At 42.6% G+C, this 12,841-nt stretch overlaps 1 protein-coding gene across 2 annotated transcripts in view; it reads right to left on the minus strand.

Moving 5' to 3' along the window:
- Positions 1-37: 37 nt before the first annotated feature.
- ARFGEF2 (ADP ribosylation factor guanine nucleotide exchange factor 2) overlaps positions 38-12,841 on the minus strand; it is a 32,546-nt gene continuing 19,742 nt past the window's right edge. For both annotated transcript variants that reach the window (XM_050314073.1, XM_050314072.1), the window contains 17 exons: positions 12,222-12,321; positions 11,441-11,481; positions 11,195-11,364; positions 10,432-10,583; positions 10,113-10,285; positions 9,540-9,700; positions 8,609-8,739; positions 8,361-8,490; positions 7,776-7,911; positions 6,818-6,956; positions 6,660-6,714; positions 6,298-6,412; positions 5,897-6,027; positions 5,573-5,741; positions 5,081-5,219; positions 3,957-4,074; positions 38-3,497 (listed from right to left, as the gene is read on the minus strand). In XM_050314073.1, coding sequence (XP_050170030.1) covers positions 3,321-3,497; positions 3,957-4,074; positions 5,081-5,219; positions 5,573-5,741; positions 5,897-6,027; positions 6,298-6,412; positions 6,660-6,714; positions 6,818-6,956; positions 7,776-7,911; positions 8,361-8,490; positions 8,609-8,739; positions 9,540-9,700; positions 10,113-10,285; positions 10,432-10,583; positions 11,195-11,364; positions 11,441-11,481; positions 12,222-12,321 — 2,237 coding nt within the window. In that variant the 3' untranslated portion in view covers positions 38-3,320. The remainder of the gene's footprint in view (positions 3,498-3,956; positions 4,075-5,080; positions 5,220-5,572; positions 5,742-5,896; positions 6,028-6,297; positions 6,413-6,659; positions 6,715-6,817; positions 6,957-7,775; positions 7,912-8,360; positions 8,491-8,608; positions 8,740-9,539; positions 9,701-10,112; positions 10,286-10,431; positions 10,584-11,194; positions 11,365-11,440; positions 11,482-12,221; positions 12,322-12,841) is intronic.

Raw genomic sequence — 12,841 nt, forward strand, 5'->3', positions numbered from 1 at the left:
CTCGGAGCCCCGTCAGGAACCACAGGAGCAAAGAGGCAACGCTTCGTAAAACTTTATTGATTTATCACTTGATTAAAGCATGGAATATTATAACTACTATACATCGTATTTTCATGTAGAAAACTTTACATAGGTTTTCATATTATATAATTTTGGTATTCTGTCAAAACTCTATACATCCATTGGCAAGAAATGCTCTTCTTTAAATTATTGATAGTAAATGCACTTAATATGGAGATATTAAAAAAAACTTAGGCATTTTAAATATGTGAAAACATACATTTTACACAAATAAAGGTGCTGGACAAACTGAATTTACAGATTAAAGGGAACTGCACTTTTGATAGAGTTACTATTTTTATTCTTTCTCCTTCTGAATAGTAAGCCAGCTAAAATCTGGGCTGTGTGGGCTGTAGTGGACATTGAGATTGCTCTGTTTACAGTTTGGAAAGTGAGACAGGAGACGTGGATAACAAACTGCCGTAAAAACCACTTTTTCCTGGTCTGTAAGACAACAGAATCAACACGAGGGGCGTTTCCAATCACCATGAAAAGGGAGTTTCAGGGTTTCCCTCGTTAAATCCTCCCCCGCTCCCTCCCGAGGGGGTCTGGAATGAGACAGAACAGCAACGACGGGGAGTCTCTGCAGTAGAGCAGTTACAGAACCCTTGGAGCACCCCCAGTCCCAGAGGTGCCGTTCTCAGCCCGGGTATTGCACAGTCCCACCGGAGCCAACAAACCCGCGTGGCAGCACAGGCGGGGAGAGGGAACACGCCGGGAGCGCTGCGGGAGGGGCTGGGGGTTCCTGAGGAAAACCAACGAGTGCCGTGGACACAACCTGCACACCCCCTGCTCGGTGCTCCGACAGGGACAGCGACCCCAGACATGGGACAGGATTAAGGCTCTGACCATCCCATTGCATCCCAGTCCCCTCCCTGACGCGCTGCGGAGTCTGGGAGGGCTGGATGTCACAGACCCCACACTTGAGCAGTTTGTAACAGGTGGAAATGCAACAAAAGCTTTTCTTAGGAAAAGAACAGCCTCAGACCAAAGGCTGAAAGGAAGGATGGATTAAACATCCTTATCCTACATGCAGAGAGTGCAAATGCTGCCCCTTAGAGTAAAGAAAGCCCACGAAGCGAGTGTGAAGTCATTTAGGATCTCAAAACTGAGACTTGTTTCAAGACATGACTGTAGGGCTTTGAAACCTGTGACACACGGAGGAAGGTGCAGCTGGGCCAGTTTTGTGCCCGATGGGACACAAGGGAATACATTCCATGAGGCAGTGACACATTCCACATCTGAAAAATAACCATTCCAATATTTTCTTTACAACTACCTAGGACCGGGACGGAAGGAACAGCATATTCTTACAGATTTAAATAGAATTCAAATAAATACTTCATTTTCTGCAGTAACCAATGCAATGACATTCCCAGGGAATGAGCAGCTACATGAGATGCAACACAAAAGGACATTTCAAACACAAGTTAAATACCAGCATTGCTTATTTTCAGTCTTTTGCTATCGTCATATATAGCCATATATTGCCTTCTACTAAATAACAGATTTAACCTAATGGGCGTTTAAAAGTCAAAGAGCCACAACCACCATTTATTTTTCTTTGGTTAAAAATAAAAATTAAAAATAAATTGCAAAAGCCTTGTCACTACCACTGACTGCAAAACCTTTCCCAAACAATGCTTACATAGGACAAGCTGATGAACTGAGGAGCACCATAGGAACCCTTTGGAAATAGCTCACAAAAAAACCCAAACAAACAAAACCAAACAACAAACCAACAAAACCAAAAACCAAAGCAAACAAAAACCCAACCAAACAAAAAAGAAAACAACAAAGACAGCAAATTCCCAGCAGCTCAGAGTGGAGTATCCCAAGACAACCTCAACTCAGGCCATCCTACCAGGAAACTCAACTGAAAAAGCAGAATAACAGGTTAGGACCATTCAAGTAGGTAGGTTGTTATTGTTTGTTTGTTTTTCCTTTAAATACTGTTATATTTTAAGTTTGCTACTCTGGATAGCACAGCAGTTAATGTAACACTTTGCATTATTTTAGGAAGTGGAGCCTTTTCTCCCACCCTGCCACACTTTCCCAGTTTAGAGAAGACTTAAAACCTGAAATTTGAAATTATTTCACAGGACAAGCTGGTATTCTGTCATGGACACATTGTCACAGAAACCTGATGCTGTTCAAGGAAAGAAAGAAAACTCTCCAGGGTAAAGCTGTGGTGTCACGTCACGTTCGCTTCACAGGTACCTTCAGAGCCCAGCAACTCTCAGAGTGCATGGATGAACTCAGTTAATTTTGCTGGAGTTTTTGGGAATTCCTTTTTTTTTCTAGATCCCAATAGGAACTAACAGCTGAGAACAGAAATCATTTGCACAAAACAACAAATCAGACATTGCAGATCTGCAGTAAATGGAGACCAACTTGTATTAAGGACGGGACTTTTTGCTAAACAGTCACAATTGCTGCTAAATACATTGTACTCAAGGGTCAAAAGGGTGGGTTTATTTGTTCTGAGCTTTGTTTTTGATGTTCCTCTGTATGCTCTGTCCATGATCTGGCAATGTATGAAAGGAAATGGAAAGCTTTTTCATTTTTTTTTTAACTGCCTTCAAGTCAAGCCTAACAAGCTAAAGGGAGTAGATGCTATTGATGCTCCTGATGTAAAATCTTCCGTAAAACCAAAAATAAGTCTCAGAAGATACAGTACTGATATTAAAAGAAGTTTTTTTTAAATTACTTGCTAAACAGGAGGAAAACCCTCTCTCCAAATATCCTACAGGTTGTCCACTTCAACACCCAACCTGGCCTGGTCCTGGCCACAGAGGAATGCCCAGAGGGGTCTCAGATGGTCCTTGGCCATTGCAGTCAAGTTTAGTATGAACACATGAGCCAACATCACAAGGCTACACAACTACAGTCATTACTTCCAAGGGGCATAATTTCAGTGGAGAGATCCAGCTGATTTATCAGCTCTAGCTGGGATGCAGGGCCGAGCAGTGGATAAAAGACTGGAAGAGAGAGACCGGATCGTGAAGATGACGAGCATTGAAACAAAGAGACCGCACACCTACTGTATTGACTCTGTAAGCAATCATTTAAATAAAACTGCTGACAGCTTTGTAGGATGGACAGAACAGGATTATTTTCCTCGTCCCCAAATGCCACTGTGGTAAGAGTAACTTTGCTGCCGTGGGGATACGCCAGGCTCCCATTTTTTCCCCGTCCGCTTCAATCCATCTCTGGAGCGCAGCTTTATGTACAGGCCGGAGCTGCAGCCCCGCTCCGGGCTACCAGGAGGGTGAGCCCCCGCCCGCTGTCCGTCCCCGCTCCTCCGTCACGCAGATGTTGAAGACGACCCCGATGCGCAGGAAGAACTTCCTGAGCACGGCACGGAGCTCGGGGATCAGGTCGAACTGCATGAGCTCGCACAGGTACGGGTAGTAGGTGGCCGCGTGCGCCCGGAACTGCCCAACACACAAACCACAGCGTTATTCTCCGTCGCCGCAGGGACACACAGAGGTTTTCCACGCTCACGGCTACACCAGGCATTACTCCTGCCACCACTGTCAGGGAACTGGAATTCCCGTTTCACAGTGGTGAGATTCATCCCTCCCATTCCCATGCAGCTGTAACACGGCACAAGCCCATCCATTACTGCACAGTCACTGTGCTTCTATGTGAAACCTCTTCAGTAATTCTATCCCCATTCCCACACAGCTGAGAATTCCTGGGATGCAGCCCCATTCCCAAATGCAGAGTGCCTGCACACAGCAGGGCTGCCACTGCTCCACTGTGAGGAGAGCACTCACCATGAGGAACTGCCACCTCCAGCATGGATAGTACTGGAGACTGAACTCAGACTGAAGCAGGAACAAAAAAAAATACCTGAACACAGACAGACATGACTTCCAGCCCCTTCTTACCTTGTCATCACTGATTTTTAGTGTTTTTGTTAAGAGCAACAGCAGGAGATTGGTCCAGGCTTCCCTGTGGCTTTCTGAGTTGACAGTAATAAAATATGCCAGGGCTTCACTGCACACACTGGAGAGAGAGCACAGTTCACACAAACCATAAAGAAAACCCTTATAAAGTTTTTTATAACATGCAGTTTGTCCTCTCAGTGTATCTTGTTTTCCAACAAGATGCACTTCAGTGGGAAAGTTTTTAATCACATGCAACAACTTTAACTACATAAATTTGTTTGGTCTGTTCTGTTACAGGAGTTGTTCCAGATAACTTAAAATACTTTTCATGTTGGCAACAGAGAACCATGGAGACAGAGAAAGAAAAGCCTGATTTGCCCAATAAAATATTTTGTAACTGAAGTTCTGTCACCTTCAACCTGCACACACTATTTCCTGACCCTCATATTGGGACAGCTGAAGCAACAGCACCGTGAGAGAGCTCACTCTCCAAATCTAGGCTGGTTTAACAAAGATCTGCAGAGCTCAGCGTCACGGATTAAAGAGGAATTATTATTGTATTAATACATTTTTGGTCCCTGCTGCAGACAGTAAACACAAGGTACAAACTGTACCACTTACTATGGCTATTTTAGGACACAATTAAAGAAGGAATGAAATCTTCCCTTTTACACACTAAGCAGATTAACATGTCCACAGATGCTGGTAGATCAGAATCCACTGGAATAGTGCCAATAGCAGGTTTGGAAGATCTTCATATTTGATCAGAGATCAGTAATTAACCCATCCAAATACCTTTTTACATTTATTTAGCATGATTTTCTACATTTGTTTAAATTCCAGGTATGCAGCAGTTTATACTGCATTCCTTTTAGATTACTGTATCCTATTATACCTCTGACTGTCACTGTGGACTCGGGTGGGAAACGTATTCAAACACCCTCACTTCTATAAAGAAAAGCCTATGTCAATCAAGAAGGTGCGTAGATTGCTTCCTTATTGCTAAATTAATTAATAGTGGCTGTATCTGTCTATCCATGGTCATCTCCACACACTGAGCCGTTTATCCCCAGGCTGGGCTGTGGTGGCTGAGGGGAACACCCCTTGTCCCCAGGCTCTCCTACCTGAGCAGTCGCTGCTGAACCGCATCCCAGGAGTCCCGCCGGCTCTCATCCACGTACATCCGGAACAGGATCCTCAGGCAGCACGCCAAGCTGCTGGTCTCTTGTTTTAAGAGATTGGGTTTTGATTTACCCTTGAACCCTAGAGATCAGCCCCACAGGGGAAGAGAGGGAACATTCACATTTGGAGTTACTGGCCAAAAATAAAGTTTATCCACACTACCTGCATTAGTGACTAGTAATGGTTTCTTGTCCAGATAGTATTGCCTCCTCTTTGATTTTGATTGAGACTTGATCTATTTATAAAGACATTTTACTACAGCAGTACTAGCTGTGTAGCTCTACTTTAATCAAACAAAGCAGGTAATTTAGCAAACAAAAGCATGCAACCTTCAGCTGAACCATAGAGGTTATTGCAAGTCACACTCTTGTGTTGCAACAGTTAAAGCTGAAGTGGAGCTCAGCGTTTTTATCAAATAAGAACAAAAGCCTCACCTGCTCTCCACAACACAGTTCTCTGCTCATAATTTGAGTTAAAGGCTTTTGAAAATGAATGAGACTCTTGCAGACAATCCAGTAACTTAAAGAGGTGATGAGAAGACATGTGTTTGTACATTCCTTGGTCCTCTGTGTCAATGTGGATATCTGCATCCAGCGCGTCTCGCTAAGGGGCAGGGGAGAGAGAGCACATGCCATGACCCACACCTAACTCCAAATTCCAGTTAAAAAAGGAAGAGACTATTTTGAAAATACACATCAGAGCATTCCATAGTTTGTATTTCACTGCCACAACAAGGTCACAGGTAAGTCTGATGGTACCTGAGCTGCAGCCATGTGCTCAGCATCCTCCTTCTTGCTTGTTGCTGGATAGAACACTATGTTATCAATGGTCTGTATCAACTCCAGCTGCACCACACACTTGATAAGGAGGCCGGCAAACAGTTTCTGGTCTAATGAAATGGAGCAACACAAGTTTCAGAAGCAACTCACACCAGTTCACTTACAACAGGCTAACAAAACAGGACACTGCCATTAGCATTTCGATAGTTAGTGATGCTATGAATTATCTTCTAAAGAGAAAATCTCTCTGCAGGGCATAAGCACAAGCTGCAAAGATGAACCCCAGGTTTAACTGCCCCAAAACTTTCTGTACAGAACTACAGAAGTGAACTAAGATTGGCTATAAAAATGCATTGAAAAAGCTTGCCCATTCTCCTTACTTGTATAAGGACCACCTTTCCAGCTCTCATCTGTTGGATTTGAATATTGACTTTGTCCTCTTTCAGAAGCATTTTTATCCATGCTGCTTAAAGACTGATGATCTAGGTCCAAATCCTAGAAGAGAATGCAGAGCAATTCCAGCAATCCAAAACACTAACCCTCTACCAGCTATCAGTTTTTAATGACTTCACTCATCTTAGATTCAAAGGCTTCCTGAATCCATTCTTTACATCCCTTTTTTACAATGACAACAAATACTGCCTATTCCTTGTCCAGTGTATTGACTACAACAGAATATTTCAAAAGCTGACCTAACACAAACCCCTTTAAAGTCAGTTTATTGCCCTGAATTAACTCTTACCAAGTGTTTTTCAGCTGAATCTTCCTCCATTCCCACAGGCCTCCATGTCAGCAAGCTTCACAGAGCAAAAAAAACAAACAAACAGAACAAAACAAAAAAGGTAAATATTGTTGCTCTGGAATTGGGTATTAGTGTAAGAATTAAATGTATGAACTTACACATGAGGAATAGTTGTTTTGAAGATTTCTAGCATACAGTTGCACGTCTGGCCCCAGACTTCAGGGCTGAATTTCTGTCCATTGAGTATTACCAGGTTTTCCAGGCAGTTTGTACCGGATCGCGCCAACTGCTCATTCTCTGTGAAAAGGAACATCAACGTCTACAATATCAGTGAAAAATTAGGCATTCCCTATTACTGCTCCATTAACAATTTGTATCAGTACTGTGAAATGCATGATGTCTTGGCTCAAAGCCTACCTGTAAAGTATGTTACAACAATATCAAGCCGAGGAACCTACTGAATAAAAAATAGTTTCAACCTTCACAAGAAGGAAATCCAACCAGGGAAGACAAAGGACAGGACAGAAGCAGAAAGTAAACACCCAGTGAGACAAAGGAAGGAAAAGCAGCAATTATAAACTTATGATTTCCTGCAAGATCATCCCCCCAGATTCCATGCTGCCAACATGCAGGATTTCAGGTGTAGGAGTTGGAGCCTGAAAGAAAACATGTTCTTCAGGAAGTTGTATTTGAAAGCACTCGATGGGTGGGAGAAGGGGGGAAAGGTACAATGAGAAAAAAGGAAAAAAGGAAAAAACCCAGAATGTATGGAAATACCTATGTGTATAAATAAAGAAGTTAACACATCCCTGCAGTCAAATGAGAAAGCTGTTGGCAGAAGGCTCAGAGGATGAACACCACCCTCCAAAAGCCTTTGCTGTGTCACAATAACACCACGAGCACATTATGACCACAGTAACAGAAGAGCTGCCTAACTCATTAAACAGATTGGTGCTCAAATATTCAAGATACTGCATCAATATACTGCATAACACTTTGTCCCCCAATGGTAGCTTCTATTCTTCCCAAATTCCTCCTTCCCAAATACCTTTCCCCTCCTTGAATAGTGAACATTTACAAATAGATTTAATCAAGAGATACAAGTAAATAAGGTACCTTGTTTTACACACCAGTGTAGCTGTGTCAGTATGTCAGGAAGAAGGATCTCGTGCAAAGCCTCGTAGAACTGGGTGAACACGTCGCAGATGGCGTAGAGCGCGTGGTTGCACGTCGTGGTCATCCACTCGGATTTCTGGGGAGAAAACGGAAAACCTTTGGGTTTATGTGGGTCCCTCCATGATGACTTGATTTATACCTGGCTGCTCAACCAAAGACACGGCCTCTGAGGGGAGGAGGAGAACCCAGATAAAACTGAAGCCTCACGACTGCAGGTGTCTTGTCAGAAGCTCTTAGGTGGCCACATGAGCACGGCTCAGAAAAATGCACATGTTCACAACAGAGAACACTCCCCTTGAAAATAATCAGACAGACAGAACACACAGAGAGGTCACTGGACACTGTGACAAGTTTCATTCACGCCACAGAACTCAACAGAACACAAAACGTGTCGTAAAGGCTGGGGCACCATGGGTTGGCAATACACTGACAAGACAAACCATACAAACTGCTGTCTTGGTTGTGCAAGTCCTTAAAAGCACAACTCTAAAAAGTGCTTGCTTTGAGGGTTTTTTCAGGTTTTACCTCTGTTTGTTGTTCAGGGAGTTTCATATTATCAAAAATCCGAAACACAATTCTGAACAGATCTTGCCACCAGTGCTTTTCAAAGGTATGCCCGTAACTCTTCATGATTTCAAACATCACTGTTAAGCCTCTATAAAAAAACCCCAAACAATTAAAGGAACAGTTGTTACAATGAGTTCCAATGATCTCTTTACTAACTGAATTAATAAAAAAAAAAAAAAGGGGGGAAAAGATAAAGGCTTTATTACCTTGTCCGAACATCTAATTTGCAACGATTGATGATACAAGAAAGTTCAAATAAAATGGGAAACCATCCTCTGACCCATACTCTGTCCCCGGGAGCCACATTCATGTCATCGCTTGTGTATTCTCTTAAAACCTTCAAGGTGGGCAGGAAAAAAAGTAGTTTTAAAACCAGCAATCTTAAAAGATCTTTAAATGTGACAGATTTAGATACTACTAGTGGCACAGACAGACTTGGAAAGTTAGCTTAGTTCCTACTGCAACCCTTGAATCCTGTAAAATATAAATGTAACTATTTGCAAAAATACTGGAAAAAATATACAAAAATAAATATTTCAATCTGGTTTACTTCAGTCCAGCTAAAGGCCTTACAAGTTATCAAGGTCTGGACTTTTTAGAAAGCAACTTTAAGCAGGACAGACAACTGTCATATAAATATAGGTAACAAGGAAATCTAAAATTGGCAGAAACCAGTTCTACACTTGTCTGGTACCCTGAACGGAGTGTGCACTGGGGGCATGCAACTGCAATGAACTCCAGGCTCTCTTCAGCCAAGTGATTATTATATTCAGCATTCACACAATAGACTGATGTAGAAAAATATGCAAGTTTGTAACCAACTAAACTAGGCAGAATTAGGGTGACAGAACAAGAGGTATTGCTTTCCAGGTCATCCTAACACTACAAAAACACCAAAAAACCAAACAAGGACTACTTCATTCAGTTATTTCCAATTTGGACTTTTTAAGACTTTGTTTTTTAATTAGCCCTAGTTTACTGCTTACATAATACCAAAATTACTCCTACATCCGAATAAGCTTTTAATACCAACACTTGCAGTTGAAGTCTGAAAGCTCACTCTTGGAAACAAGATTAGTCTCTGTTTACCAGCAGAAGAGAGAGTGAGAATGCACAAGGGTAAGAATTCCAGTATACCTGTGGTCTCTCCGAGACATATTTTGCACAGTAGCGAATAAGCCTGATGGCCTCCATGCTGGTGTCCGGGAAGGCAACGTTACAGGCAAACTCAGAGAGGCATTTTACTGCATCCTGAAATGAGTCAATTGCAGCTGGAAAATGCTGCTGGAAAATATTTGCTGTGAAGAACAAACAAATGCACATCTTAAAATTTAGTGGTATTGAAATCCACAGATAAACTGCACCGATCTAGACATGCCAACCATGGTACACACTACAGGACAAACGTGGAGAGACCAGATCTTCTACATTTAATATGGCTCTTTACCTTCCCTTGCATTCTTCCCAATCCCACCCCACCAACTGCATTCCAAAGTTCTACAGCACAATATCTGTATCTAGTTTTTCCTGTTCATAGCAAACGTGAGACTTAAAGGGTGTATGACTCAGCTGCAGAGTTAAACAATCTGGTTGCAAGTTCTTGTGTTTATTTGCCTGGAAATGCAACTGGCTTGTTCAGGTGAGCCCTTTAAAGCAGCCTCACAGCGGCAAAGCTAATTTGGGTACTTGCATCTGTCAAGCACTACTTACTAACTATGTGTGCTGTAGTCTGGAAGGCCAGCTCCACGATATTCCCATCGTGGTCTGATGCCGCTTGATGAAAGACTGCAAAGATATTTTTCCAGCCTGAACGAATGTTACCAGCTTGAGAGTTCACCATCTGAGCAATGCAGCGTATCACCATGTCCCGAATAGTCGGAGATCTTCAAAAAATACAAAGGAAAGCAAGGCTTAACACTGGCACAAAGCAACTGCCCCACTTCCACGCGCTCGACCGCCTTACCCACACCCAGTGACATCCTTAAGCAGGACTAAAGAAAGACAAAGCACAGGGTGCAGTGTCTCACACCTGTTTTTCTTCATAATATGCTCAAAAGGCCTTAGGAAGTCTTTCTGGAAGCGGAAGTTGGCCAACTCTCCCTTCTCAAGAAACTTCATTGACAGCTGCCTTAATGAGTCTACGGCAAAGATGGCGACATCTTCATTAGGGTTACACCCAACCTAGGACAAAAGCATAGTTTCAAACACTTATCATGTCAGCTCATGTATCACTTATATGAGTAACAGATCCATCATTCCAGTTCCATCTCAGCCCCCTAAAAATCGCTGGCACGTTCTAGTGTTCAGATATTTAGGAAATGGGGGTTCCTATTGAAGGAGGTTTTCTGTGATTTGATCCATCTAAACAGACCTGTGGATTTTGTATACAACAATGCAGAACTACAATAGCCAGCTAGATGCTAAAAAATAATAAAATAAAAACTGTAGGTTAAAAAAAATCCCACCCAAACATGGTTTGGTTGCCAGGGAAAACAACAAATGTTCCAGGATCATCTGAGCACATTTTAGAGGAAACTAACTTGGCACTTGCTCAGAAAGACAAGACAAAGAAAAATTACAAATACAAAAAGTGATTAAAGCTCATTACCATAAACATTTCCATTTCTATTTATACATTTTAGATTTTTAAATAGGTGCTTCCTGTAGGTGCCTTGAATGGAACTTTTTTTTTCCAATATCACAGCTTAAGCCACAAAGGACACAGAAGGAAAAAGCTGATTAAAGAAATCCTGCTATTCATGTATGTTCTGTAACTCGATTTTAACAATCACCTTATTGAAGTGATCTCCAATCACGTGCCAGATCCTGGACCACTGCAGCCTGATGCGGTTCATGTTGTAATAGGAGATCTCCACGATCTTCTGCAGGCTGAACATGCGAGGGTGGTGCGGGGAAGCCAGTTCGTCCATGGACACGGCACAGAGCCACCGCACAAAGTCAACTGCACAGGAGAGGCCTGCTGTGAGCCCAGGGGTTCCACTGCAGGGCCCCTGTGCCCCCCTGTTCTCAGTACGTACCTATGGCATTCCCATCCAGCCGAGTCGAGCCTGTAAATATCCTACGGAACAAAGAAACGAGTTGGAGTTTCAGCTGTGTGTCCACAAGAGTCAAACACATCCTAGTGTTGTAGAAAGAGGTCAGCACATCTCCTGGGGTACTTCATAACCCTCCATGCCATGAACTCTGCAGCTGTTTTATTCATACTCCTTGGCAGCAGTTTATGCCCTTCCCCTTATTCTAAGCATTCTCTTCCCTGCTCCAAGTCACAGTGTCCTGTGCTCATGTTCTGCTGCAGGAACAGGCACAGGCTCACCATTTTATCCAGAGCAAGTAATGCTGCAACACTCATTTCAGTGGCAGTATGATAAATTCCACAGGGGCAATAAAAAGACATTAAGAAAGCTTTGCTGCCAGACTTGGATGCCAGCCACCTGCTGGATCTTTACATGGTATGGGAATATGGTCAGCAGTGGCTGCCGAAACAGACTGGAGGAAGACTAAGGATGCACTGTTGTCCCTTCTCCCCCTTCAGCTGTTCAGTCTCAAGTGGAGTTCAGAACCACTGACAGCAGTCCCAAATCTTTTGGACTTTGATGTGGTAACAGACACATTTATGTTAGAATAAATGCTGCAAGCCCACATGTGTAACTCTACAGACTCACACAATAATTTCAGTGGTTATTAAGTCCAGTTCCAACCCAAGCTTTAGGACAGAAGCACATCTTTAGACAACATTTCAGAAGGGAGCTGACGAAGATAACGATTTAGAAAAGAGTGCAGAGGTTACATTCTCAGTACCTGTCCACTGCCACCACCACGCTCTGGGAGCTGGTCTCCCCCACGGACTCCTGGATGCTCGCCATGTGCCGTTTATCAGCCCCACTCCCAACCAGGTTCCCTTCAATAAAAGCCATTAAAAACCTGCATTTAGCATCTTGAAATCGTGACTTGATATTAACCTCAACATTAAACAAGTAGACAAAGAGAAGTGACTACTGCTTCCAGTTACCATGTCATTTACAAGGAGCAGATGGTGCCCTTGCCAGGTCTGTGCCAGATTTTTATTACAAAGTTAAACATCATGTTTATTAAGTAAAGATGATATGATGCTGTTAATAACATTGGAAATCACAAAATATTCTTTTAAAATATGAATTATAAGTCAGCTACAAGTAGTTAATGCCAGGGACAGTTCTGTATTCATCATCATCATGTATATAATCTACTCCAGAGTATTTTCAAATTAAAATGTTTCCTTAATGGTTTTCCAAAGATTAAGGCAACCTGCCTTGTCCCTCTAATTTACAGCCTTAAATCTAAGGTTTGTTTCTTGCACATACTGCAGAAACAACAAGAACTGGAACAGCAAGCCCAACATGCAGAGATCAGAAATTCCTTTGGAAAACCAATTGAAATTG

The sequence above is a fragment of the Myiozetetes cayanensis genome, unplaced genomic scaffold, assembly GCF_022539395.1.
Source record: "Myiozetetes cayanensis isolate MyiCay16 unplaced genomic scaffold, myiCay2020 scf19, whole genome shotgun sequence".
Taxonomy (NCBI): domain Eukaryota; kingdom Metazoa; phylum Chordata; class Aves; order Passeriformes; family Tyrannidae; genus Myiozetetes; species Myiozetetes cayanensis.